Source organism: Sarcophilus harrisii, chromosome 5 (genome assembly GCF_902635505.1).
Source record: "Sarcophilus harrisii chromosome 5, mSarHar1.11, whole genome shotgun sequence".
NCBI classification, from domain to species: domain Eukaryota; kingdom Metazoa; phylum Chordata; class Mammalia; order Dasyuromorphia; family Dasyuridae; genus Sarcophilus; species Sarcophilus harrisii.
The window spans coordinates 86,167,176-86,191,555 of NC_045430.1; the positions used below are offsets into that span (position 1 = coordinate 86,167,176).

The 24,380-nt window shown below is 32.2% G+C and overlaps 1 protein-coding gene across 2 annotated transcripts; it reads right to left on the bottom strand.

The window, feature by feature from the left end:
- Nucleotides 1-3,145: 3,145 nt before the first annotated feature.
- On the bottom strand, nucleotides 3,146-22,996 carry LOC100915700 (olfactory receptor 6C75). 2 transcript variants are annotated; one of them, XM_031941248.1, is made up of 2 exons: nucleotides 22,822-22,996; nucleotides 3,146-4,126 (listed from the first exon to the last, which is right to left on the bottom strand). In XM_031941248.1, exon 2 carries the CDS (start codon nucleotides 4,106-4,108, stop codon nucleotides 3,146-3,148), a length of 963 nt encoding a protein of 320 aa, XP_031797108.1. In that variant the 5' UTR covers nucleotides 4,109-4,126; nucleotides 22,822-22,996. The 2 variants fall into 2 exon arrangements, with proteins under 2 accessions (XP_031797108.1, XP_031797109.1); XM_031941249.1 differs by lacking the exon at nucleotides 22,822-22,996 and adding an exon at nucleotides 5,622-6,136.
- Nucleotides 22,997-24,380: the final 1,384 nt, after the last annotated feature.

A 24,380-nucleotide genomic window follows, 5' to 3' on the forward strand; every position in this document is an offset into this window, starting at 1 on the left:
TACTGTATAAGGCTAAGTCATGGAATTATATCATCTAAGAAATTCAGGTGATTTGATTTCTCTGGATAGGGACATGAATGTATTATTAGATTTTATCTTCATGAGAGGTGAACATATTTCTTCTCTTCTATTAGCTATAAAGAGGAAAATTAAGTCTGGGGACAAATGGAAGATGACATTCATAAAAACAATCATTTAATTGATCTAAAATTTCTATTTGATCAAAACTGTTAAACTGAAGAATTTGTTCTCTAGACATGGCATCATGGCATTCTGCAAAAAGTAATGATGCTAAAGTCAAAGAGACCTATTTGTATGAATGTTTGGACCTTATTTACTAAGCTATAAATTGAGGGGGTTGGTCTCTCCATCCCTTTCTATAAATCAACCCAAGTTAACACATGCAATAAATACTGGACCTGGAGTTTATAATTTTTCAACCCTCCAATGTATCTCCCAGAACTTTTCTCTGCCATGTCCACAATTCAGCTCTGCTATTAACAACATAGAATTATGACCCTGAATAACTTAATCTCTTTTGTTTTCAGGATGACCTCGAAACAATGGTATGATGGTAAAAACAACCAGCTTGCTAGGGGAAAATATACGCATAACAAAAAATTAATTTGCTTATTTAATATTTTTTTCTTGAATTTAAACCATTAAAAGAATGTCAAGCCCCTATTTGTAGTGTTTGCTAATTTCCAAGATGTAAATATTCATGCTGAAAATTGAACAGTAAACTTTTTTTATGAGACTATATGAATTGGTCCTAACACACCTCTGTCTCTAATGTTCCTACGACCTTTCAATCAAAAGATCCTTATGAAGGCATGGAGGAAGGAAAGAGGATTATTCCATTAGTTTATTAACTGGTAGAATTGAGACAGAAATAAATTGTCACATCAGTCATATTACCAAGTCCTTCGTTCTTAGAGGGTTTTATATACCAAAGGAGGAAGACACAGATCTGAGAATTAACCCTATGGTCTCCTGTTGGAGAAGAATCTTTAGAATATGGGCTCTAGATCAGGTACTCAGTCTAAATTCCATGTGCCTTAAGTGGTTCTGCTTTTTCTTGATCTCAATAATTCCCAATACAAAGTTACTTATTTTTGGTCTAAAGCAAGGGGGGATAAAATTATTTCAAATTTCATGGATCAGGATTGTCCTAAGCCAAAAAGCATGCTGGAATGTTTCTCTTTCCTTTCCAACTATTTTGTGATATTTGATTTTGTTACTTGACAAGCTTCAATCGACATAGTTCACTTTCACAATGTATTCAATCATCAGAAAAATGGAATCCAGAGGTTGGGAGTATAACCATAAGGTTGAGCATACAATCAATTATATTTCATTGGTTTTAAAAATGAAATTACATAACAAAATCTGTTTCTATATGTGATTGACAAAGAACACTTTACTTCTCTAAAACAAAATAAACTTTCTTTTATTTAATTAGCTAAGCAAGAAAACAAGCACTTTGTTATAAATTGGCACTTAAAAAATAAAACAGTAAAAACAGTTACAGAGAAAAAGGTAATTAAAACCTCATCCAGTTACTACTTTATTTAAGAAATGAGAAAAATTATGTGCATGTGGATTACCACTGGTACTTAATTAATAGTCAAGATTTGAATATGTCTTCTAACTCCAAATACAATTTTTTTCATTATCTCACCACTTCTCATTCTTATCTACCATGTCTTGATCAAAACATACTAAAGCAACATTTTAAATAGAACTTAATCAAATATTTAAAGAGGGAAAGCAATTTCAGTATAATTTCACTTGTGGTAAAAATGGTATGGTAGAAAGTTTGCCCAGTTTGGACTTAACAGGAGAAACTGGCTCAATTTTTTAGTTCAGTCATATCCTGCTAGTGGAATATTGGGAACTCACTTCATTTGGTGAATGGCTGAACATGATGGGATTGGATGATTGTGATGGAATATTATTTGAAATTGATGAGCTACGTTTTTCTTAGAAAAACATAGAAAGGTTTGAGTGAAATAATGAAGAGTAAAATGAGCAGAAAGAAAAGAGCATTGCATACAGTAAGAACAATATATTTAAACAACTGGGAATGAATAAGTGGCTTTCGCTATTATAAACACCTAAGTTAACCATAAGGACATATGAAGAAAGAAAGTATCTGCTTCCAGAAAAACAACTGATAAATAGAAGTATTTATAGATAACTACATATACATATTTATTTAAGTTAAATGGCAACCACTTCTAAATTGTTGGGAGATGTAGGGAAGAAAAACAAGAGGTGGGGGAGAAAGTTACATGATAATTTGTTGTGTATTTGAAAGGAAGAGGTATTTGTAGGTTTTCATTTTTTTGTTCACTCTTTTTATTATACTGTTATGAAAATGTTTGTTTTATTCCATAAATTATTTGTTTTAAAAGGAAAGTCTCTATTATCTCTAAGCTCTAAATCCAAGATCCCAAACCCATAAATTGTACATGTTGGAAGTAAGTAACAGTTTGATAACTGAGGGAATTTGCAATCAAACAGGGGAAACAACATACAGTTATGAAAAAAATATATTTATACATATGTGTGCTGTGCATATATACATAAATACCTAAGTGTGTGTGCATACACGCATAGTTAGGAAATCTCAGAGTGTAACCACCAGCATTAAGAGAGCTTAGGAATGGCTTAAAGTAGCATCATCTTTTTCTAATCTACATGGAAAAGTCATTTCTTTGGTGTGGATAATAAAAATAATTTAAAATAATTGTTTTTATGAAGAATAACAGTAAAAGAAATGTCATTTATGCAGAAGTTGTACAAAGTCACATATTTATTTTTATTGAATCCACAGTAAGTAACAAGTTACTAAGTACTATCATAGGATTGCTGGTTTTTCAAAGTTGACATTTTATGGAGTAGATTCAAATTCTGCCTTTATTTCAAATGTAAAAAAATAATTATGTCAGTGAGGCTCTGAAAAAAATTTATTTATGGATGTATAAAGGGTTGGCACTAGGAGAAACATAAAAGGGATCAATTGTATGTTTTATTAATTGAAATGGAAATAGCAGGAGAAAGAAAATAGGGCAAAATGTTGAAATTCTGATTTTTGTTGAATTTTGCCTTTGAAGTTTCCATATGACAAAAAAAAAAACTTTTACTTATTAGAAGAAAAGATAATTCTCTGAACCATATTTTTGAATGCTTGTTTCACTTGCTGATTCCTTAGAGTGTAAATGAAGGGATTTAACAAAGGGGCAACTGAGGTATTGAGCACAGCAACTCCCTTGCTCAAAGACACTCTTTCCCTAGCTGAGGGTTTAATGTACATGAAAATGCAGCTCCCATAAGAGAGTGAGACAACAATCATATGAGAGGAACAAGTAGAAAAAGCCTTTTTTCTCTGAATTGAAGAAGGGATTTTCAGTATTGTCTGAATGATGTATGTATAAGAGAGAATCACTAGGGTCAAGGTGACCATGAGTGTTACCACAGCTAAAATAAATGCCATGAGCTCAAGGAAGCGTGTATTTGAGCAAGACAACTGCAGGATGGGAGAAGAGTCACAGATAAAATGATTAATGACATTAGATGCACAGAAATCTAGCTGTAGTAGCAGGATGATGGGTGGAAAAATTATCAGGAACCCAGCCAGCCAAGAGCTAAGGACAAGCAATATACAAACCCTACTGTTCATAATGGTTGTGTAGTGCAATGGCTTGCAGATAGCAATATAGCGGTCATAGGACATGGCTGCAAGAAGATAAAATTCTGTCACCCCCAAGAAAATGAAAAAGAATAACTGAGCCACACAACTACTATAGGAGATGGTCTTATCCCCTGTCACAACAGTAACTAGAAATCTAGGAATACATACAGATGTGAAGGAAATTTCTAAGAAGGAAAAATTTCGGAGAAAGAAATACATGGGGGTCTGCAAGTGGGAGTCCAGCAATGTCAAAGTGATAATGGTCAGATTCCCAGTTACACTCAATATGTACATAAGAAGAAGGAAGACAAAAAGTACCAATTGCCACTGTGGATCATCTGTCAATCCCAGCAGTATGAACTCTGTGACTGATGTATGGTTTCTCATTTTTATTTTTTCTCCTTTGGTCATGCTTTATCTTCCTAACACCTGGACAATTGAAGAAAAAGAAACAAAAGGTTTAGATAATATGAGATGGAAATACTATTGAAGTTAATAGAAATAAATTTCATCTTATTATTGATAATTACGTTTTTTTTTTCCTACAAAAAAATCCTCTGGATAAATACTTAACATGAAAAAAAGGGATCACATATAACCTCTTAAAGAGTTAGGAATGTTCCTGTGAGAATTCTGCTTTCAATTAATTGCTCATGGATTAATCATACACAAATTTCTCAGACTCTATTTTCATTCTGCAGTACTTTTTGGATTTGCTAACTTATATGCAAAATAATATTCTTGTTTATTTAATGTACTTTTTTAAAATGTGCTTTTATTTATAAATTTACCTTTTAAAAATATTCTAGATATATTCCCTGAGCAAATATTCTGGAATTTTCTAAATAAGTCCACATTTAACTCAATTGTCATTCTTAAGTTTATAGATTTTATACTATTTTATTCTGAATATCTTTCTAGACTAGTTTTCATATATCTAATCTATCTATATATATCTCTATTCATTCTATCAAACACTTTAATTGCCCTTCTCTAATTTCATTGTCTTTCTTACTTGTAAAAAATATACATTTTTACAGGTCAGAATAAAATACAGTTTTGTGAAAAGACATTTTATTTTTCATTCTTGATTCTGCTACTTATTTCTTATCAATATGAATTTAGAGAAATCACTTAACCTTCTTCAGGATGCAATTTCATACTCTGTATCATTAAGATGTTTCGACTAGGTGATCTCTAAGGTCCTTATAATTCTAATTCTATAGTCTTGTGGAACCCCTTCTGATGCCTTTTTGGTCACAGAAAAAAAAATTACTAGTAAAGGACTGTCTATATGTTATTGAGATCATTTTCCTGAATCTTTATCTGTAACTTATATTTTGATTTCCAGATTCTTCATAATCCACAGGGCTTCTGATCTTGCTATGTACAATGTGTTTTTCTCATGAGATTCCAAACAATCATTTTGGTGGAATGCTCTAATGTCATTATTTTATAGAGTTCTCCTAACAAAACGGGAAGGAAACCTTTTTCTGAGATCAAGGTGCTTCTCTCATTCTTTTATTTTCCTTTTTCTTCTTTTCCTTCCTTTCTTTAACATATTCTATCTCTTTTTCATTTTCTTCCTTCCTTTCTCCCTCCCTTATTTTTCCCTTTTCCCTTCTTTTCTTTCTCCATCCTTTATTTCATTTTACCTTCTTCCCTTCTTTATTCTTTTTACCTATTCTCATTCTTTCCTTCTTTTTCCCTACCACTTTTCCAGCATTTCTTCATTCCTACCTTCTTTCCTTCCTATCTTTGCTATCTTTTTTGTTTGTTTGTTTTACATCATTGTCATTTCCCAATTACTCCCAATTACATTGCAAAAATAAGTGTGGTCAAGCAAAATAAAGCAATTAAATCCTAAGTATTAAAATGGTCAATATGAGCCATATGTACAGAATCAAAGTCAAAGTAGTCTTACTGTAATTTAAAATAGTGGTCCTTAACCTGGAGTCCATAAATTCTTAAGGAATGTTTGGATAGGTCATAATCTTGGATAGGAAAACATTATGTCATTTTCCCCATTAACCTGTAAAGAAAAGTTAGCAGCTAATTTTCATTAAATGATAAATATAGATAATCAAAATATTCTGAGAGAAGGTTCATAGACTTCATTAGATTTTAAAATGGATCCATTACATGTACCCGAAAGGATAAGAGTCCTTTCAATTAAGAATGTCAGTTACAAAATTTCCTACTTATTGACTAGGCTTTTAACATTTTAAATTAACTATGCTGGTATCATGTATATTCACTAATATATGTGGGATTAGAAATAAGCAGGAACTATTTGGACTTAAGCTAGAATGCCAATACCAGCATAATAGAGTATATTGTAAAAGATAATATATAACCCTGTTCCCAAGGCAAGATAAAAACCAATTTGATAAAATAGGAACTACAGAAAATTCCTATTCTGTATATGTTATAATAAAAACTCAGTTTCTAATTTAGGAAGTATCAGATAACTTATATACACAAGGGAAAAATAGATATGGAATGAGTTTTTGTTGCACAGAAAGTTAGAAAAAATACTTAAGTAAGATGACAAGAAGGGATCACATTTTCCAGACAATCTTTGATTGATCAATTTTAGTTTTAATCTTGAATATTCCCTTTGGTTTGCATAAATTGAGGTCAGTAGTTGATGTTCAACTTATAAAAATTTCACAATTTCATAATTGTGAAATATACTCAAAAGCCACATACTAAAATAAATTGAGTAGGAAACTTACCAAATGGCCTTTACACTCCCACTTCAGTCACTTCTCCAGATCTGAGATCCTGACTCATCTCACCAGAAATGCTCTAGAAAATGTTTTCTTGATAATTAGTAGCAAGAGAGTTTTGCCAAGGCAAAGAATGGAAGAGAATGCAAGGTATTTTCAAGTTTTTGGACAATGAGAGATGTTTTCCTGTACATTTTAAATCCAAAACTCAAGGGATAAGTACAAAAGGGCCTGTGGAGATCCACATTCTCCAGGCACTAAGTAAAAGACAACACATCCAATCTTCATTAGCACAAAACTTAGAAAAGGAAATGTATGGGAAAGTGCCCAAAGAATACCAGAAGCTGTGGAATAAATAACATGGGGTATCACTGAATAAGAATAATATTCCATAATAGAGGAATAAATATACATTTTAAATTCATACTATTTCTTTTGTAGACCAAGTGTATATTGCTTTGAACTAAAGGAAACTAGTATTTAGGATTCCCTGGGGAAGTATGGGGAGAAATTATATCATAGTAGCTTCTAGAAAATTTTGATAAGAATATCTAGCCTACTGTTTATTTGGTCTCTAAGGGAAACAACTCCCCTGAAAGTTGGTATCCCCTAGAAAGGATGAGGAAGTATGAATCTTCTTTAGTAAATTACAATTCTTTCCTTAGATTGAAAGAAGACATTTTCTCCTTTCTTAGTACATATTTATGCTTCTAAGTGTAATCTCAGGAATGGCATTTGAAATCACTACATACACATAGCTATAATTTTTAATAGTAGACAGTTTCATAAATTATATTATTTTAGAACACATGTAGAGATAGTTTTCAACATTTATTTTTGTAAAACTTTGTATTCCAAATTTTTCTCCATCCCTTTTTTATTGCCCCTCTCCCCAAGACACAAGCAATTTGATATAGGCTAAGCATGAGCAATTCTTTTAAATATATTTCCATATTTGTCATGGTATGCAAGAAAAATCAGATCAAAGAAGAAAAAGTCATGAAAAAGAAAAAAGCAAGTAAACAAATATCAACAAAAGGAGAAAATAATGTGCTTACATCCACATTCAGTCTCCATAGTTCTCTCTCTGGATGTGGATTGTATTTTCCATCCCAAGTCTATTGGAATTGCTTGAATCATCTCCTTGTTGAAAAAAGTCAAGTCCATCACACTTGATCATCACATAATCCTATTGTTACCATCTACAATGTTCTCTTGGTTTTGCTCACTTCACTCAGCATCAGTTCATACAAGTCTTTCCAGGATTTTCTGAAATCAACATGCTCAGAATTTCTTATATGTCATTACATTCATATATCATAACTTACTTAACTAATTTTCAACAATGGGTATCTACTCAATTTCCAGTTCCTTACCATTACAAAAAAGAACTCCTAAAAACACATGAATTGTTTTCATTAAAAATAGTTTGGAATGAAATTTCCAATGTTTGTTTCATATCCACAATATACAAGATTATTTGAAGTGAATACAATGGCATGATCTTGTCTCAAAGGAGCTCAGACTAGCATCAGTACAAGAAGCTGTAGTCAAATCCACAAAATCTAATTAGATTTTGTCTAAGTAGCACAATCATTTATAATACATTTTATCAAGTGGGTAGTAGGGAGATGATAATATATCATATTACAATACATATTGAGAGGAAGGCAATTCATTATTCAATTAGCTATTCAATTAACCAGTAAAGCATCAATGGGGATACTTCTTCCAGCAGTACATATCATAACCCATCCATGTTTTGGCAGGGGCCCCTTCTATATTTTTTAAGCCTACTTAGATGTAGTTGAGGGGCTGTTTACTGTTACCCACTCCTCTTTCTGAAAGAAGCTTTTTGTTGTTCTGTTCTGTACTACTTTATGTGAACAATGTCAATCTATCAATAAACATATATTAAATACCTACTATGAGCTAAGCACTGTGCCAAGTACTAGTGATACAAAAGAAGGCAAAACATGGATCCTGCTCTCAAGGAACTTACAAAAGGAGAAAACTTGCAAGCAAATCTATACAAAGCAAACTATATATGAGATAAATAGAAAATAATGAACAGAGGGAAGGCACTATGCTTAGGAGGGGTTAGGGAAGTCTTCTTTTAGAAGGTAAGATTTTATTTAGGACTTGACCATATTTATGTCTACTCATATTTATATCTACTATTCACTGTTAAAATTGCTATTTGGGCAATTTATAATTTCCATTGCTTGGAGATTTCAATATTTCGTGATCTTAAACAGAAGAATCTTGACAATGTTGGTTCAATGAAGAGTCCCATGTTATTAAACAAGCAACCCAAAGAATCATGAGAAAATTAGAAACACTTGAAAGACCTAATGCTGAAAAGTAAGCAGAATATTTAGAAACTATACTTCCCTTAAGCTATAGAAAAGGGATTTAATGGATGATGATTGTTTCCACTGCCTACCATTTTTTTTTTTTTTTTTTTTTGCCCTTTGATTTACTTTCTATCATTCTTCCAAGGATCTAGCAAGGGCAGTGGAAGGCATTCTACTTATCTATAGAGTTTAATTTGAACCCTGATCTGCTAAAAACTTTTGGGTTATTATAGATAATGCCATTTTGCCTCTCTGGATGCTATCTTTTTATAGTCTTTATCAGTTTAAATTTGTAAAGGTGTCAGCCAGTACTACATGCTTAAAAAATAAGATCATCATAGACAGAAATTGATTCATTCTTTGTATTGAATTTCCTTCCAGGGCTTCCTATAGTGTTTTAAAGTTTGCAGAGCACTTCACATTCTCATTTGAGCCTTATCCAGACCCTCTGGAGAAGGAGTGAAAAATGTTAATTTTAGTTTACCTATAAGGAAATCGAGATTAGAAAGTTCAAGTGAAATTGTCATAGCAACTAACAAATGTAGGAAACATAATTTGAACGCATTTCCTTTTTTTATTTTTTTATTTTCATGTCAGCAACTTTCTTCTATAAAATGAAGATAAATATATTTATCCTACATTTCATGTGAAATTATTTTAAATACAGACTTTGAAATGTCTTGTAAAATGTCAGCTCATGCTAGACAAGGATACTTATTTGTGCTATGGTTTCAAGATCCCCTTGTTGAAATAGTCTAAAGAATCTTTCATTCTTTTCACAAAAGCTGGAAGGTTTAGTTTTTTTTTTGTTTTGTTTTGTTTTTTGTTTTTAATACCTGATACATCACAGTGTAGATTTATATGTATGCACCAGTCAAACTTCCAGATCGTTTTTTTTTTTTAATTTTAAGGCAAATCCTTGCTTTGTGGTTACATTATCTATATTCTGAACTGTTGAAGTGTAGTTTTTGAATGGGAGTGAGGGAAAAAGCTGCAACAATCTCTTTTGAATTAGTTTATTGCCATATCTGTCTCTTTATCTAACTTGATGAGCTTGTTACTATCTTCTTTTCTAATAAGTATCATTCTATTTCATAACCTAAAACATTAATAAAAATTTAAATATTACAAATACAAACAGGTTTGTAGGGTACACCACTGGAGACTTTCTTCCACAGTGAGGCTGAGCTTTGAGTTTGGCCATCAAACTAATTCTGAAACTCTAAATATTTTATCACCTAATCTATACTTCTTTTCCTTCTTCCTTCTTTTGGTTAGACAATTAAAGTTAAGAGACCTGGCAGATCACACAGCTATTAAGTGTTAAATATCTGAGGCTGGAGTTGAACTCAGGTCCTCCTGATACCAGGACCAGTGCACTGTGTACTGCACTATCTAGTTTCTCCAATACTTCTTTTCCATTTACATAAGAAAGGCATAACATATTGATCAAAATTTTTTGAAATGTATGTATATTATAACATTCCTCTCACCTATCAGTTTAATAACCAACAATAAAAGTAAAGTTAGTCTGGCAGATATGTAATCCTTGCTTATCTTTCTAATAATATTTTACTAAATATTTCCTTTTTTCTCTCCCCACCCTAATCATTTCTTTTATGATTGATCTCTTCTGGAGTTTCCCCAGGAATTAAAATGAAGTTCATTGGCCTAAACTTAATAGAATCTGTGCTTTGTTTTTTTCTGAAAACTGGAACAATATTTACCAAACTCAGAAAATTTTACTCTTCTCCAATTTTGTGGGGACTCTTGTTTTGTTGTTTAAAATATTCACTAATTTTTTTCAGTTCCAAATTCTCTCCCTTCACCAATTATCCATTAATTTATTCATTAATTCAACACCTCATCCATTAATAAGTTAAACAGTATGATACCTATTATACATGGAGAATATAACACAAAATACATTTATATATTATCTATGTGACAAAAAAACAAAAAAGAAAATAAACAACAATATGCTTCATTCTACTTTCAGAGTTATTTAATTCATGGTTCTCAAAAGCAGATACTTTTGTCATCATGAGTTTCTTGGAATTCTCTGCATTATTTACTGATCAGAGTAACTAAGTCTTTTACAACTGATGATCATTATAAAATTGCTGTTCCTGTATATAATGATCTTCTGGTTTTGTTCTCTTCACTTTACTTTAGTTCACTTTTTTATTTTCAGGCTGAACTGAAACTCTCCTGCTTATCATTTCTTACTGCATAATAGTATGCTCTTACAATCATATCTCATACCTTGTTCAACCATTCCCCAATTGAAGGACAACCCCATAATTTTCAATTTATTACCATCATAAAAAGAGGTGCCAGCAATAATTTTATACACATAGTCCTTTTCCTTTTCTTTTGATCCCTTTTCAAAATAGACCTACTAGTGGTAACATTAGACAGTTTGAAATTGTTCTCCAAAATAGTTGGATCTATTCTTAACTCCTTCAACCATGTATGAGTGTACTTGTTTTTCCACACTCCCTCCAGCATTTGTCATTTTCCTTTTCTGTCATGTTATCTAATCTAATTTAGATACATGAGATAGCACCTCAGAGGTCTTTTAATTTGTACATATCTAATTATTAGTAATTAGAAACATTTTTTCATGAGTATAGATAACTTTGTTTTCTTCTTCTGAAAATGCCTTGTTCATATCTTTGGCTTTTTATTAATTGGGGCGTGCATCTTATTTTTAAAATAAATTTGGATGTGTCTTATATGTTTGACAAATGAAGCTTCATGAAAGAAATTGATACAAAATATTTCTGAATTTCTGATTTCTTTCTAATTTTATTGCATTAGTTTTACTTGCACAAAAACTTTAAAGTATCCCGTAATCAAAATTATCCACTTAACCTCCTGTAATGCTTTTTATCACTTATGTAGTCATAAATTCTTCACTTATCTATAGATTAGGAGTGGTATTTTTGTTTCCTACCTCTATAATTTCCCTTGTGATATCACCCTTTATTGTAGAAATCATGTACCCACCTTATCTTGATTATGGTATAAGATATTGTCTCAGGAGTAGTTTCTGCCATATTTTTTGTTAAATACTGCAGACTTGCTCTCCAAAGATTGAATCTTTGGGTTTATCAAACACTAGATTATACATGGTCATTTACTGCTGTATATTCTATGCCTAACCTATTTCACTGATCAACCTTTCTATTTCTTATGCAGTACCATATTGTTTGGACTACTTTGTAATATAATGTGAAATCAGGTACTGCTAAGCCACCTTTCTTTTTCTTTTCATTGATTCCTTTGATATTCTTGACCTTTGGTCCTTCTAAATGAATTTTGTTATGATTTTTTCCTCAGCTCTAGAAAACAATTCTTGGGATTGGGGTGGCAAAGAAGGTAAATTAACTTAAGCAGAATTGTAATTTTATTATATTGACTTGGCCTGCCAATGAACTATTGAATAATTCTCCAGTTTTTAATATATGTATTTATTTACCTGAAGTGTCCTATAATTGTGTTATTATAATTTTAGCAGATAGATTCCTGAATATGTTATATCACCTATGGTTATTTTAATTACATTTTTCTTTCCATCTCTGGCTGCTAAACATTGTGGTCACATATAGAAATTCTGATAATTTGAATGGGATTATTGTAACTTTTTAGAAATTGTTGAGTGTTTCAGCTAGTTTTTAATAAATTCTCTAGGTTGGTTCTCTAGATTTCTTTAAATAAAGCATCATATTATCTGCAAAGAGTGACAGCTTTATTTATGGAAATGTTTTGTGTATTTCACATGCACTTTCTCAGTGGATGTAGGGGGATGCAGAGAAAGAATTAGGAAGCTAACATTTTAAAAACTAATATTAAAAAATTTTGCACGTGTCCCTGGGAAAAATAAAATATTGAATAAATTGAGAAAAAGAATGGCAACTTTGTTTCAATGTTGCCAATTATTCATTCAATTTTTTTCTTAGTTTACTATTATAACTAGCATTTCTAGTACAATATTGAATAATCATAGTGATGATGAACATCCTTGCTTCTGTCTTGATCTTTTGGACAAACTTCTAGATTTTCTCAAATAGACATAATGCTAGTTCTTGATTTTATGGATACTATTATAGATAGTATAATTTAAGAAAACTACTTCTATTCCCATGCTTTCTGGTATTAAAAAAGAATAGATGTTGCATTTTGTCAAGAAGCTTTTTCTGCATCTATCAATATAATCATGTTATCTTTGTTTTTCTTATTTACATGTTCAATTACATTTATAATTTTCCCAATATTGAATCTGCTTTCCATTACTGTTAATATCCATGTTCATCATGTGTAATTATTGTGGTATATTGATATAGTCCCCTTGCTAGTATTTTATTGAAAATTTTGGCATTAATATTCAGTAGAGCAATTGATTTGTAGCATTCTTTTTTTTTGTGAACAAACAAATAACTATAGCTTACGTTAATTTGCATTCAATGTATATAGTTCTCTTTCTGGAAGCACATGGTCTTTTCTAACAAAAGCTTATTTGAGTTACATTGCATCATTGAATCATTGAGAAGAAGCAAATTTTTCAGAGCTGATCTTGGCACAAGCTTGCTGTTCGTTTGCACAATGTATTTCTGGGTCTACTTGTTTTGCTCAGCATCAGTTCCTATAAAATTTCTAAAATCAGCTCATTCATCATTATTTAAAAATTAATTTGTTTTTTAATACACATTGCTTTATGAATCATATTGGGAAAGAAAAATCAGAATAAAAGGGAAAACCATGGGAGAGAAAAAAAAAACAGAAAAAAGAAATGCACATAACATGTGTTGATTTACATTCAATCTCTATAACTCTTTTTCTAAATGCCGATGACATCTTCTATCCAAAGGTAATTGAAATTGCTGTGGATTACTGACCTACTGAGAAGAACCAACTTTTTCACAGTTGACCATTGCACATTCTTACTTTCATTCTATACAATGTATTCCTGGTTCTGCTTGTTTTGCCCAGGATCAGTTCCTGTAAATTTTTAGGCCTTTCTAAAATCAGTTTGTTCATCATTTTTAATATAATAATAATGCTCCATTACTTTCATATACTATAGCTTATTCAGGCATTCCCCAATTGATGACCATCACTCATTTTCCAATATTTGTTACCATAAAAAGAGCTGCTACAAACATTTTTACACATATGGTTCCCTTTCCCCTCTTTATGATTTCCTTTTAATACAGACTCAGTAACGGCACTGCTGGGTCAAATGATATGCATAGTTTTATAGCGTTTTGGGCTTAGTTCCAGAGTACTCTCCAGAATTTTTGGATTCTATTTCACAACTCCACCAACTGTAATGCCAAAGGTCACTTTTAATGGGGTGACCAGTTCCTCCATTTGTCCTATTTCGTATTCTGCCTTAAGGTTATGACCATCCCCTCTTAATGGTTGAAATAAAGGTGTTATAGACATTCCTTAATGCCATTAGAATATCAGTAACCTCCATCTATGAGGCTATTCCCACCTAAGTCTCTGTATTATGTCATTGTTCTTGTTATTCCATAAAAGGCTTGCTGTCCAGATACTTGGGGCTAGACTCTTTGAGATGATAGTCTTGTCTAGCCCTGGGATCCATTGGTCCCAGTATTTCTCTCCATTTAATAAGCTATTGAGTTGGTCTCTAATCTCTGTCTTGCTCAGTTTCTTTGGCATTACACAACAATGCATTAGTGTCCCCAGTTTTCCCACATCTCCTCCAAACATTTGTCATTATTTTTTTCTGTCACCTTAGCCAATCTGAGAAGTGTGAGAAAAGGTACCTAAGAGTTTTAATTTGCATTTCTCTAATAAATAGTAATTAAGAACATTTTTTATATGACTACACATGGATTAAATTTTGTCAACTGAAGATTGTTCATATCATATGACCATTTATCAATTATGAAATGACCTGTATTCTTATAAATTTGACACATTTTTTATATATTTGAAAGATATATATTTGAAAGATATATTCCTTTGTTGGGAACACTAACCATAAAGATTTTTCCTCAAACTTTCTACTTCCCTTTTAATCTTGTTTGTGCTGATTTTGTTAGTGCAAAAACTCTTTAATTTTCATAATCAAAGTTGTCCATTTTGTCCTTCATAATTTTCTCTAGTTCTTCATTCATCAAAAATTCCTTCCTTTCTCTAAGAACATGATAAGTTAATTATCCCTTGCTTTACTAATTTGTTCATGGTATTATTTTTATGCATAAATAATTTATCCAATTTTGATCTTATTTTGATAATGGTATATGTAGATGTACACCAAGTTTCTAACATATTATTTTCCAGTTTTCCTACCAATTTTTGTCAAATACTGAGTTATTCCAGAAGCTGGAATTTAGAGATTTATCAAACACTAGATTATTGTAGGCCTCGATTATTGTCATCACTGATAATGATCACTGACTTAGCACTCTATTTCTTAGCCAGTATCAAATGGTTTTGATAATTGCTGCCTTATAATATAGTTTTAGGTTTGGTACTGTTAAGCAACCAATTTTTTTTCCCATTAATTCCCTTGATATTTTTGAACTTTTATTCATCCAGATAATTTTGTTATTTTTAGTATACACACACACACGTGCGATGATTTTTATCATTTTTGGCAGTTTCATTGGTATGGCACTGAATAAATAGACAAATTTAGACAGAATTGTAATTTTAATTATATTAGCTCAGCTTAGCCATGAACAAGAGATATTTTCCCAATTGTTTAGATCTGACTTTATTTGTGTGAGAAGTTTTTCATGACTATGTTCATAGATTTCTTAAGTTTGTCCACAGGTAGATCACAAATAATTTATTTTGTCTGTAGTTATTTTTAATAGAATTTCTCTATCTCTTGCTTCTGGGCTTTGTCAATAATATATAGAAATGCTGATGATTTGTGTGGGTTTATTTTATATTCTGCAACTTCTCTAAAACTGTTAATTGTTTCCAGGTTTTTGGATGATTTTGTAGAAGTCTCTAAACAAATCATCATGTCATCTGCAAAGTGATCATTTTATTCCCTTATTGTCTATTCTAATTCCTATTTCTTTTTTTTTTTTTATTGCTAAAGCCCACATTTTTAGTACAATGTTGAATAATAATAGTGATTATGGGCATTCTTGTTTCACCTCTAATCTTAGTGGAAATGAGTCTCGTTTCTGTCCATTCCAAATAATGCTTACTCTTGGTTTTAGATAGATATTGGTTCTTATTTTAAGGAAGACTCCCTTTATTCTCATGTTCTGTAGGGTATTGAATAGGAATGGGTGCTATAACGAGATCAACCAAATTATTTCCAATGGAGCAGTAATGAACTGAACCAGCTACGCCCAGAGAAAGAACTCTGGGAGATGACTAAAAACCATTACATTGAATTCCCAATCCCTATATTTATGCCCACCTGCATTTTTTATTTCCTTCACAAGCTAATTGTACAATATTTCAGAGTCTGATTCTTTTTGTACAGCAAAATAACGGTTTGGTCATGTATACTTATTGTGTATCTAATTTATATTTTAATATATTTAACATCATCCTGCCATCTGGGGGAGAGGGTAGGGGTAAGAGGTGAAAAATTGGAACAAGAGGTTTGGCAATTGTTAATGCTGTAAAGTTACCCATACATATAACCTATAAATAAAAGGCTATTAAATAAAAAAATAAAAAATAAAAAAAGGAATTTTTTTTTAATGAGACTAAGTAATTTATTCTATCTTCTGTTAATCTGGGAAATTCATATTTTAAGTAAATATTCATCCATTTCAATTAGATTATCAGATTTGCTGCTATACTGTTGGGCAAAATAGCTTTTAATTATTTCTTTAATTTCTTTTGCATTGGTGGTAAGTGCATACTTTTCATTTTTGATAATGGTAATTTGTTTTTTTCTTTCCTTTTTCTAATCAAATTAATGAAAGATGTGTCTATTTTGGGTTTTTTTTTTCATAAAATCAGCTCTGTTTTATTTATTAATTCAATAGTTTTATTAGTTTCAATTTTATTAATCTCTGCTTTGAGTTTCAAAATTCCTAATTTGGTATTTAATTGGGGTTTTAAAATGTGTTCTTTTTCTGGTCTCTTTAATTGTATGTTTTATTTACTGACCTCTTCTTTATTTTATTCACGTAATTATTTAGAGATCTAAAATTTTGCCTAAGAACAGCATTGACTGCATCCCCTATGTTTTGGTATGTTGTTTCATTATTGTCTTTCTCTCCCATGAGGTCATTGATTGTTTTTGTGATTTGTTGTTTCAGCCACTCATTATTTAGAATTCAATTATGTAATGTCCAGTTGGTTTTTAGCCTGTCTTTTCCTAGCTCTTCATTGAATATAATTTTTATTGCATTGTGCTTTGAAAAGGACACATTTACTATTTCTGCCTTACTGCATTTAATTATCAGGTTTTTATGCTCTAATACATGGTCAGTTTCTGTATAGGTGCCATGTACTGCTGATAAAAATGGTGTATTCCTTTTCAATTTTCTCCAGAGGCCAATAATATTTAGGTTTTCTAAGATTCTATTAACCTCCTGAATGTCTTTCTTGTTTATTTAGTGATTAGATTTGTCTAATAAAGGGCTTCACTGAGGTCCTACATTAATACTGTTTTGCTGTCTATTTCTTATCTGTAATTGCCTTAATATCTTCTCTAGGAATTTGAATGCTCTACCACTTGTTGCATATAAATTTAGTATCATTACTAATTCATTATTTATGATACCGTTTAACAAGATATACTTTGCTTCCTTATTCCTTTTCATGAAATCCATTTACTTATGTTTTATGTGAGATCAAATTGCTAACCCTGCTTTTTTGCTTCAGCAGAAGCATAATAAATTCTGATCCAGCCTGGTTCTGGGATTATCCAATAGTAGGCTGTGCTACTAAACCAGGGCCGAGGGAACTTACTTGCTGATCTACTGTGATTAAGACCCTCTCACTGGATTTCCCAGGCACCATCGGAGCTTGGCTGAACACCCCTTTCACTCTGAGACTAACCTTTCTTGAGGTTCTTCTTGATCTAGAGAATGGTTTTATATTCAGCAGAGTCTGTTCAGAGGCTTGGTTTCATGTTGTTTTCAAGGGTAATTTGGAGAGCTCAAGTAGCTTCTTTACTTCACTCTGCCATTTTGGCTCCACTCCACCCCCAGTCCCCATTTTAACCATTTTAAAACCATTTTAACCATTCTTTTAACTTGCATGTCCTGGACAGAGTCCCTCTTTCACCCATGTCAGGAAAAAAACTTTCATGTTGATCTTCCAAGTTTCTTGGGTTCAAAGATTGGTTTGTTCTGGCTTTTTATTGGATTTTTTGTCTCAGGATTTGTTTTTTAGGGAAACTATTTATATTTTTTTTTTGAAAATGACTATCGGAGAGTTGTGAGAATTTAGAGCTTTCTTCACCATTTTGGCTACCAGAAATCCTTCTACTATGATCTCCCTTGTCAAAACTACCTTTGAGTTTTTCATCTTTAGTTGGATACCTGGAAGACTTCTCTTTCTAGCTTCTAATTCTCTGCTAACCTCGCAGCTATCTTTGATGTTACAACAATTATGACTGTCTGTCTCTCTCACCATTGTGTCTTCTTCTATAATTCCTCTTGTGACATCTTGCCTTGTATCTGTCCTTCCTTTTCCCATCAGAATTGAAGAGATTCTTTGAAATATCCATCCCTTAGCAAAAATGAGGGGAATGTCAGGATCCCCATCCCAAGACCACATTTTTCTCTCTCTTCTCTTTTCTTATTGTGATACACATTTATTTCCAGAGCAAGGTCCAGCAAACAAGCAGTGCCCTGAATCAAGGAAAACAACAGTCTTCTATACTCACCCTCTAGATAAATTCTGCAGCAGGCTAAATTACAGCACTTGTAGTCCTTGAACTCAAAAAGCACAAACAGGAACAGAACCCCAATCATGAAGCTCTGCTGTACATAGACTTGTTGTCACCAGGCAACCTTGCCTCATTATGCTGTCATGCTTCACCAATGTTATTACAGCTCACTGCTTGAGTCTTTGTCTAGTTATAGGCATATATATCAAAGCTTAACCTTAATGCCTTGCATTTCCTCAATACAGTAGGAGACCCAACTATGCATATCTTGTTTGCTTCCTCCAATAGCATATAGAAAGCTTTTTGCTTATGACCTCTCTGAGTTTTTGGCATTTTATTTCTCTTCTGTTTTAGATTTCACAGTTGGTATATAATCTTTGTGAGTTCTTTGTTATTTTCAGGGTTAATACACATACAGAAGGAGTGACTTTGTAAAGGAGAAAAGCAGCCTCATCATGTGATACAAAAATGAAAAAAGAGATAGTGACAGAAGGCATCTGGATGATGTGCGATGAGTTGGAGAAGAGGAAGAGGGAACTCTAGACAAAAGGTCTCCACTTTTCAATAATAGGAGACTGAAAGAGTAGGTGGAAGGGGAGATATGTGATATTTGAGAAAAGAAGAAAAGTTTGGGAAAAGTCATTATGAGGTTAGAGAGTTAACCAAGCATATATAGAAGAATTGCCTAGCAGCAATAGGGGTCCAGTTGAAGTTGTGTAGCATAAATCTGTGGTGAGTCTAATCAGTTTGGATCTTTGATTTTGTTTTTTTATTTTTTTTAATAGATTTTTATTTACAAGTTATATACATGGATAATTTTACAGCATTGACAATTGCCTTTGATTTTCTTTATCAACAGTAGCATATATGTAGGAGTTAAGATAGTGAATGGAGAGTGTGATCCAAAGTTGAGGCTTGGCAGGGAATGTTGATAATTTGATAAGGAAGAAAGATAGTCAAGAAAAGAAAACAATGTAAAGCATAATTAGATGAACAAATAGTAAAAATGCTACAAAAGGAAATGAGTTTTGTTAGTGTAGGTGTGATAACTTGGGAGAGAACTGAGCAGTTAAGAGATTAGATATTAAATTGTACATTAAAAGCTGAGATGGTATTAGAAAGCTGAGAAAGAGTTGGAATGCCAATACTTTGTGACCAGATAAAGGAATTTTACAGTTTATGAATAAGGAAGTGGTGCATTTATGGATGATGGCAAGATTCAAAATAAGACCATTTTTGTTTTTGGTAGAAGAGTGGGTCATAGAAAATAAGTAAATTGAAGAAATTAAGAGTTAGGATGAGAAGAGGATATTATATGCATACTGAATTTTACTATTTTGAGGAAATTTACTAATTGGGGAGGACAGAAAAATTATGAGTAAGGTACTGAAGTCATTGAGGAAAAGAAGTTCAAAATGAGTGGCCACAATTTTATCCAGGAAGAGAAAAAAGATTTTCATATGAGATGTGGGCGGGTAATAACAGATGTGAGACACTCGAAAAAAAAAAAATGGAGGAAAAGACATCTTCCAAGTTAGCTTCTCTTGGAAGTGAAATAGGAAATCATTTAAGGAAGAATAAAGGCATTTACTACTTCACTGGAGGGAAAGGTAAGTTGAAATTGCATAATGTGAGTTTTTTTAATTTTAATAATACCTTTTTATTTTTCAAAATACATGAAAAGTAAAGAATGAGATCATAAATAAATTAGAAGAACATAGGATAGTTTACCTGTCAGACTTGTGGAGGAGGAAGGAGTTTGTGACCAAAGAAGAACTAGAGATCATTATTGATAACAAAATAGAAAACTTTGATTACATCAAATTAAAAAGCCTTTGTACAAACAAAACTAACGCAAACAAAATTAGAAGGGAAACAGCAAACTGGGAAAACATTTTTACAGTTAAGGGTTTCATTTCCAAAATATATAGAGAATTGACTCTAATTTATAAGAAATCAAATCATTCTCCATTTGACAAATGGTCAAAGGATATGAACAGGCAATTTTCAGGTGATGAAATTGAAACTATTTCCACTCATATGAATCACTATTGATCAGAGAAATGCAAATTTCTGAGATACTACTACACATCTGTCAGATTGGCTAAGATGACAGGAAAAAAATAATGATGAATGTTGGAGGGGGTGTGGGAAAACTGGGACATTGATGCATTTTTGGTGGAATTGTGAATGAATCCAACCATTCTGAAGAGCAATCTGGAATTATGCCCAAAAAGATACCAAAGGTATCTGTGCATACCCTTTGATCCAACAGTGCTACTATTGGGCTTATATCCCAAAGGAATACTAAAGAAGGGAAAGGGACCTATATGTGCCAAAATGTTTGTGGCAGCCCTGTTTGTAGTGGCTAGAAACTGGAAAATGAATGGAGAATGCTTGGATAAATTGTGGTATATGAATGTTATGGAATATTATTGTTCTGGAAGAAATGACCAGCAGGATGAATACAGAGAGGCTTGGAGAGACTTACATGAACTGATGCTAAGTGAAATGAGTAGAACCAGGAGATCATTATATATGTCAACAACGATACTGTATGAAGATGTATTCTGATGGAAGTGGATTTCTTTGACAAAGAGACCTAATTCAGTTTCAATTGATCAGTGATGGACAGAAGCAGCTACACCCAAAGAAAGAACACTGGGAAATAAATATAAACTGTTTGAATTTTTGTTTTTCTTCCTGGGTTATTTTTACCTTCTGAATCCAATTCTCTCTGTGCAACAAGAAAACTGTTTGGTTCTACACACATATATTGTATCTAGGATATACTATGATATATTCAACATATATAGGACTGCTTGCCATCTGGGGGAGGAGGTCAAGGGAAAGGGGAAAAATCGGAACAGAAGTGACTGCAAGGGATAATGTTGTAAAAAATTACCCTGGCATGGGTTCTGTCAATAAAAAAGTTATTATAATAAAAAAAAAAGAAAGAAAGAAAAAAGCCAGATGGATTCACATGTGAATCCTATCAAACATTTAAAGAACAATTAACTCCAATACTATACAACCTATTTAACAAATAGGGAAAGAAGGAATACTACCAAAATTCCTTTTTTGACAGAGATATGGTGCTGATATCTAACAAGGTAGGGTGAAAAGAGAGAAAGAAAATCATAGCCCAATTTCCCTAATGAATACTGGTGCAAAAATCTTAAATAAAATATTAGTAAACAGATTACAGAAAGTCATCTCCAGAATAATACACTGTGACCAAATAGAATTTCTACCAGGAATATAGGGCTGGTTCAATATTAAAAAAAAAAAAAAACTATTAGCATAATTGAATATATCAATAACCAAACTAACAAAAATCTTATGATTATCTCAATAAAATCATAAAAAGCATTTGATAAAATCCAACATTCATTCATATTAAAAATGCTAGATGGTATAGGGATAAATGGACTTTTCTTTAAGATAATCAGTAGCATCAATTTAAACCATCAGCAAACATCATGTGTAATGGAGATAAATTAGAAGTATTTTCAATAAGATCAGGGGTGAAATAAGGTTGCCCACTTTCATCATTACTATTCAATATTATATTAGAAATGCTAGCTTTGGCAATAGGAGAAGAAAAAGAAATTAAAGGAATTGGGGTAGGTAATGGAACCAAATTATCACTCTTTGCAGATGATATGATGGTATACTTAGAGAACTACTAAAAACTACTAGAAATAATTCACAACTTCAGCAAAGTTGCAGGATACAGAATAAATCTACATAAATCATCAACATTTTTATATATTATTAAGAAAATCCAACAGTAAGATATACAAAGAGTAATTCCATTTAAAATAACTGATGATAACATTAAATATTTGGGAGTCTACCTGCCAAGGCAAAGTCAGGTACTATATAAACACAACTACAAAACAATATTCATACAAATAAAGTCAGATCTAATCAAACTGGAAAAATATCAAGTGTTCATGGGGCCAAGCTAATATAATAAAAATCACAGTACTGTCTAAATAATTTACTCATTCAGAGTCATGCCAATGAAACTCCCAACAAATTGTTTTACATATCTCAAAAAATCAATAACTGTAATTTCACCCAGAAACTACCATTACCAGTCACATCTAATTTCCAGGCTTTCAGAAAAATCTCTGGCCACTGTCTAGTACGGTGCTTCTTTGCCAAACTTACCTCAATCAGAGGTCTTCAGAGACATCTGGTCACAGCTTCACTGAGCGGTGGTTCTTATGTTTAACAGAGCATCCAAGGACAGCTGCATGCAAGTTCAAGGTCTTTATTCCATGTGCTCACATCCTGCCCTAAATGACCTCCTGCTCACTCATAGTGAACTCCTGATGAATTTGTAGTAAACTCCACCTATTTCCTGTTCCCCACAGCTTATATAGGATCTATGAGGTCACACTTACAGCCAATTAGAGAAGGAAATACTTCCCATTGATGATGTGGATCTCAATGTGACCAGAGTTTCCACTCATGAAGTGGTCCCTTCTGGTCACAGAAAACCACATCCGAGGATCTCAGATTTTAAGGCCTTTGTACTTCCTATTGCACCATGTGAGACTCATTCCCTGATCCTTACAAATAACAAAATTCATCTCAAAAACAAAAGATCAAGAATTTCAAGGGAATTAATGAGAAAAATGAAAATAAGGGTGGCTTAGCTGTGATCTAAAACTATATTACAAAGCAGCAGTCATCAAAATCATTTGTTACTGGCTAAGAAATGGAATAGTTGATCAGTGGAATAAGTTAGGGTCACAGGAACAAAAAAGTCAATGACTGTGGTAATTACTGTTTGGCAAACTCAAAATCCCCAGCTTTTGGGATAAAAACTTTATATTTGATAGAACTTCTGGGAAAATTGGAAGCTAGTATGGCAGAAACTAAGAATTAACTCACACCTAACACCTATACTAAGATAAGGTCAAAATGGATTCACAATTTAGACATAAAGAGTGATATTATAAACAAATTAAAACAACAATATATAGTTTCTTTCTCAGATCTGTGGAGAAACAATGAATTTGTGGCCAAAAAAAAATAGAACTAGAAATCATTATTGAACAAAAAATAGATAATTTTGATTATATTAAGTTTAAAAATTTTTGCACAATCAAAACTAATGCAAACAAGATAAAAAGGGAAACAATAAATTGGGAAAAAAATATATTTTTTTTAATATTCAAAGGTTTTGCTAAAGGCCTCACTTCCAAAATATATAGAGAATTGACTCATTTATAATTCAAGCCATTCTCTAATTGATAAGTAATCAAAGGATATGAACAGAAAATTTTCAGGTGAAGAAATTAAAACCATTTCTTGTCATATGAAAAGGTGCTCTAAATCACTATTGATAAGAGAAATGAAAATTAAGACAACTCTCAGGTACCACTACACATCTGTCAGATTGGCTAAGATGACAGGAAAAGATAATGATGAATGTTAGAGGTGATGTAGGAAAAGTAGGACACCAATACATTGCTGGTTGAACTGTGAATGGATCCAACCATTCTGGAAAGCAATTTGGAACTATGCCTAAAGAGCTATCAAACTGTGCATATCCTACTGTGGCATATTTAACATGTATAGGACTGCTTGCCCTCTGAGGGAGGAGGTGGAGGGCGTGGAGGGAGGGAGGGAAAAAATAGGAACAGAAGTGAGTGCAAGGGATAATGTTGTAAAAAATTACCCTAGCATGGGTTCTGTCAGTAAAAAGTTATTAAAAAAAA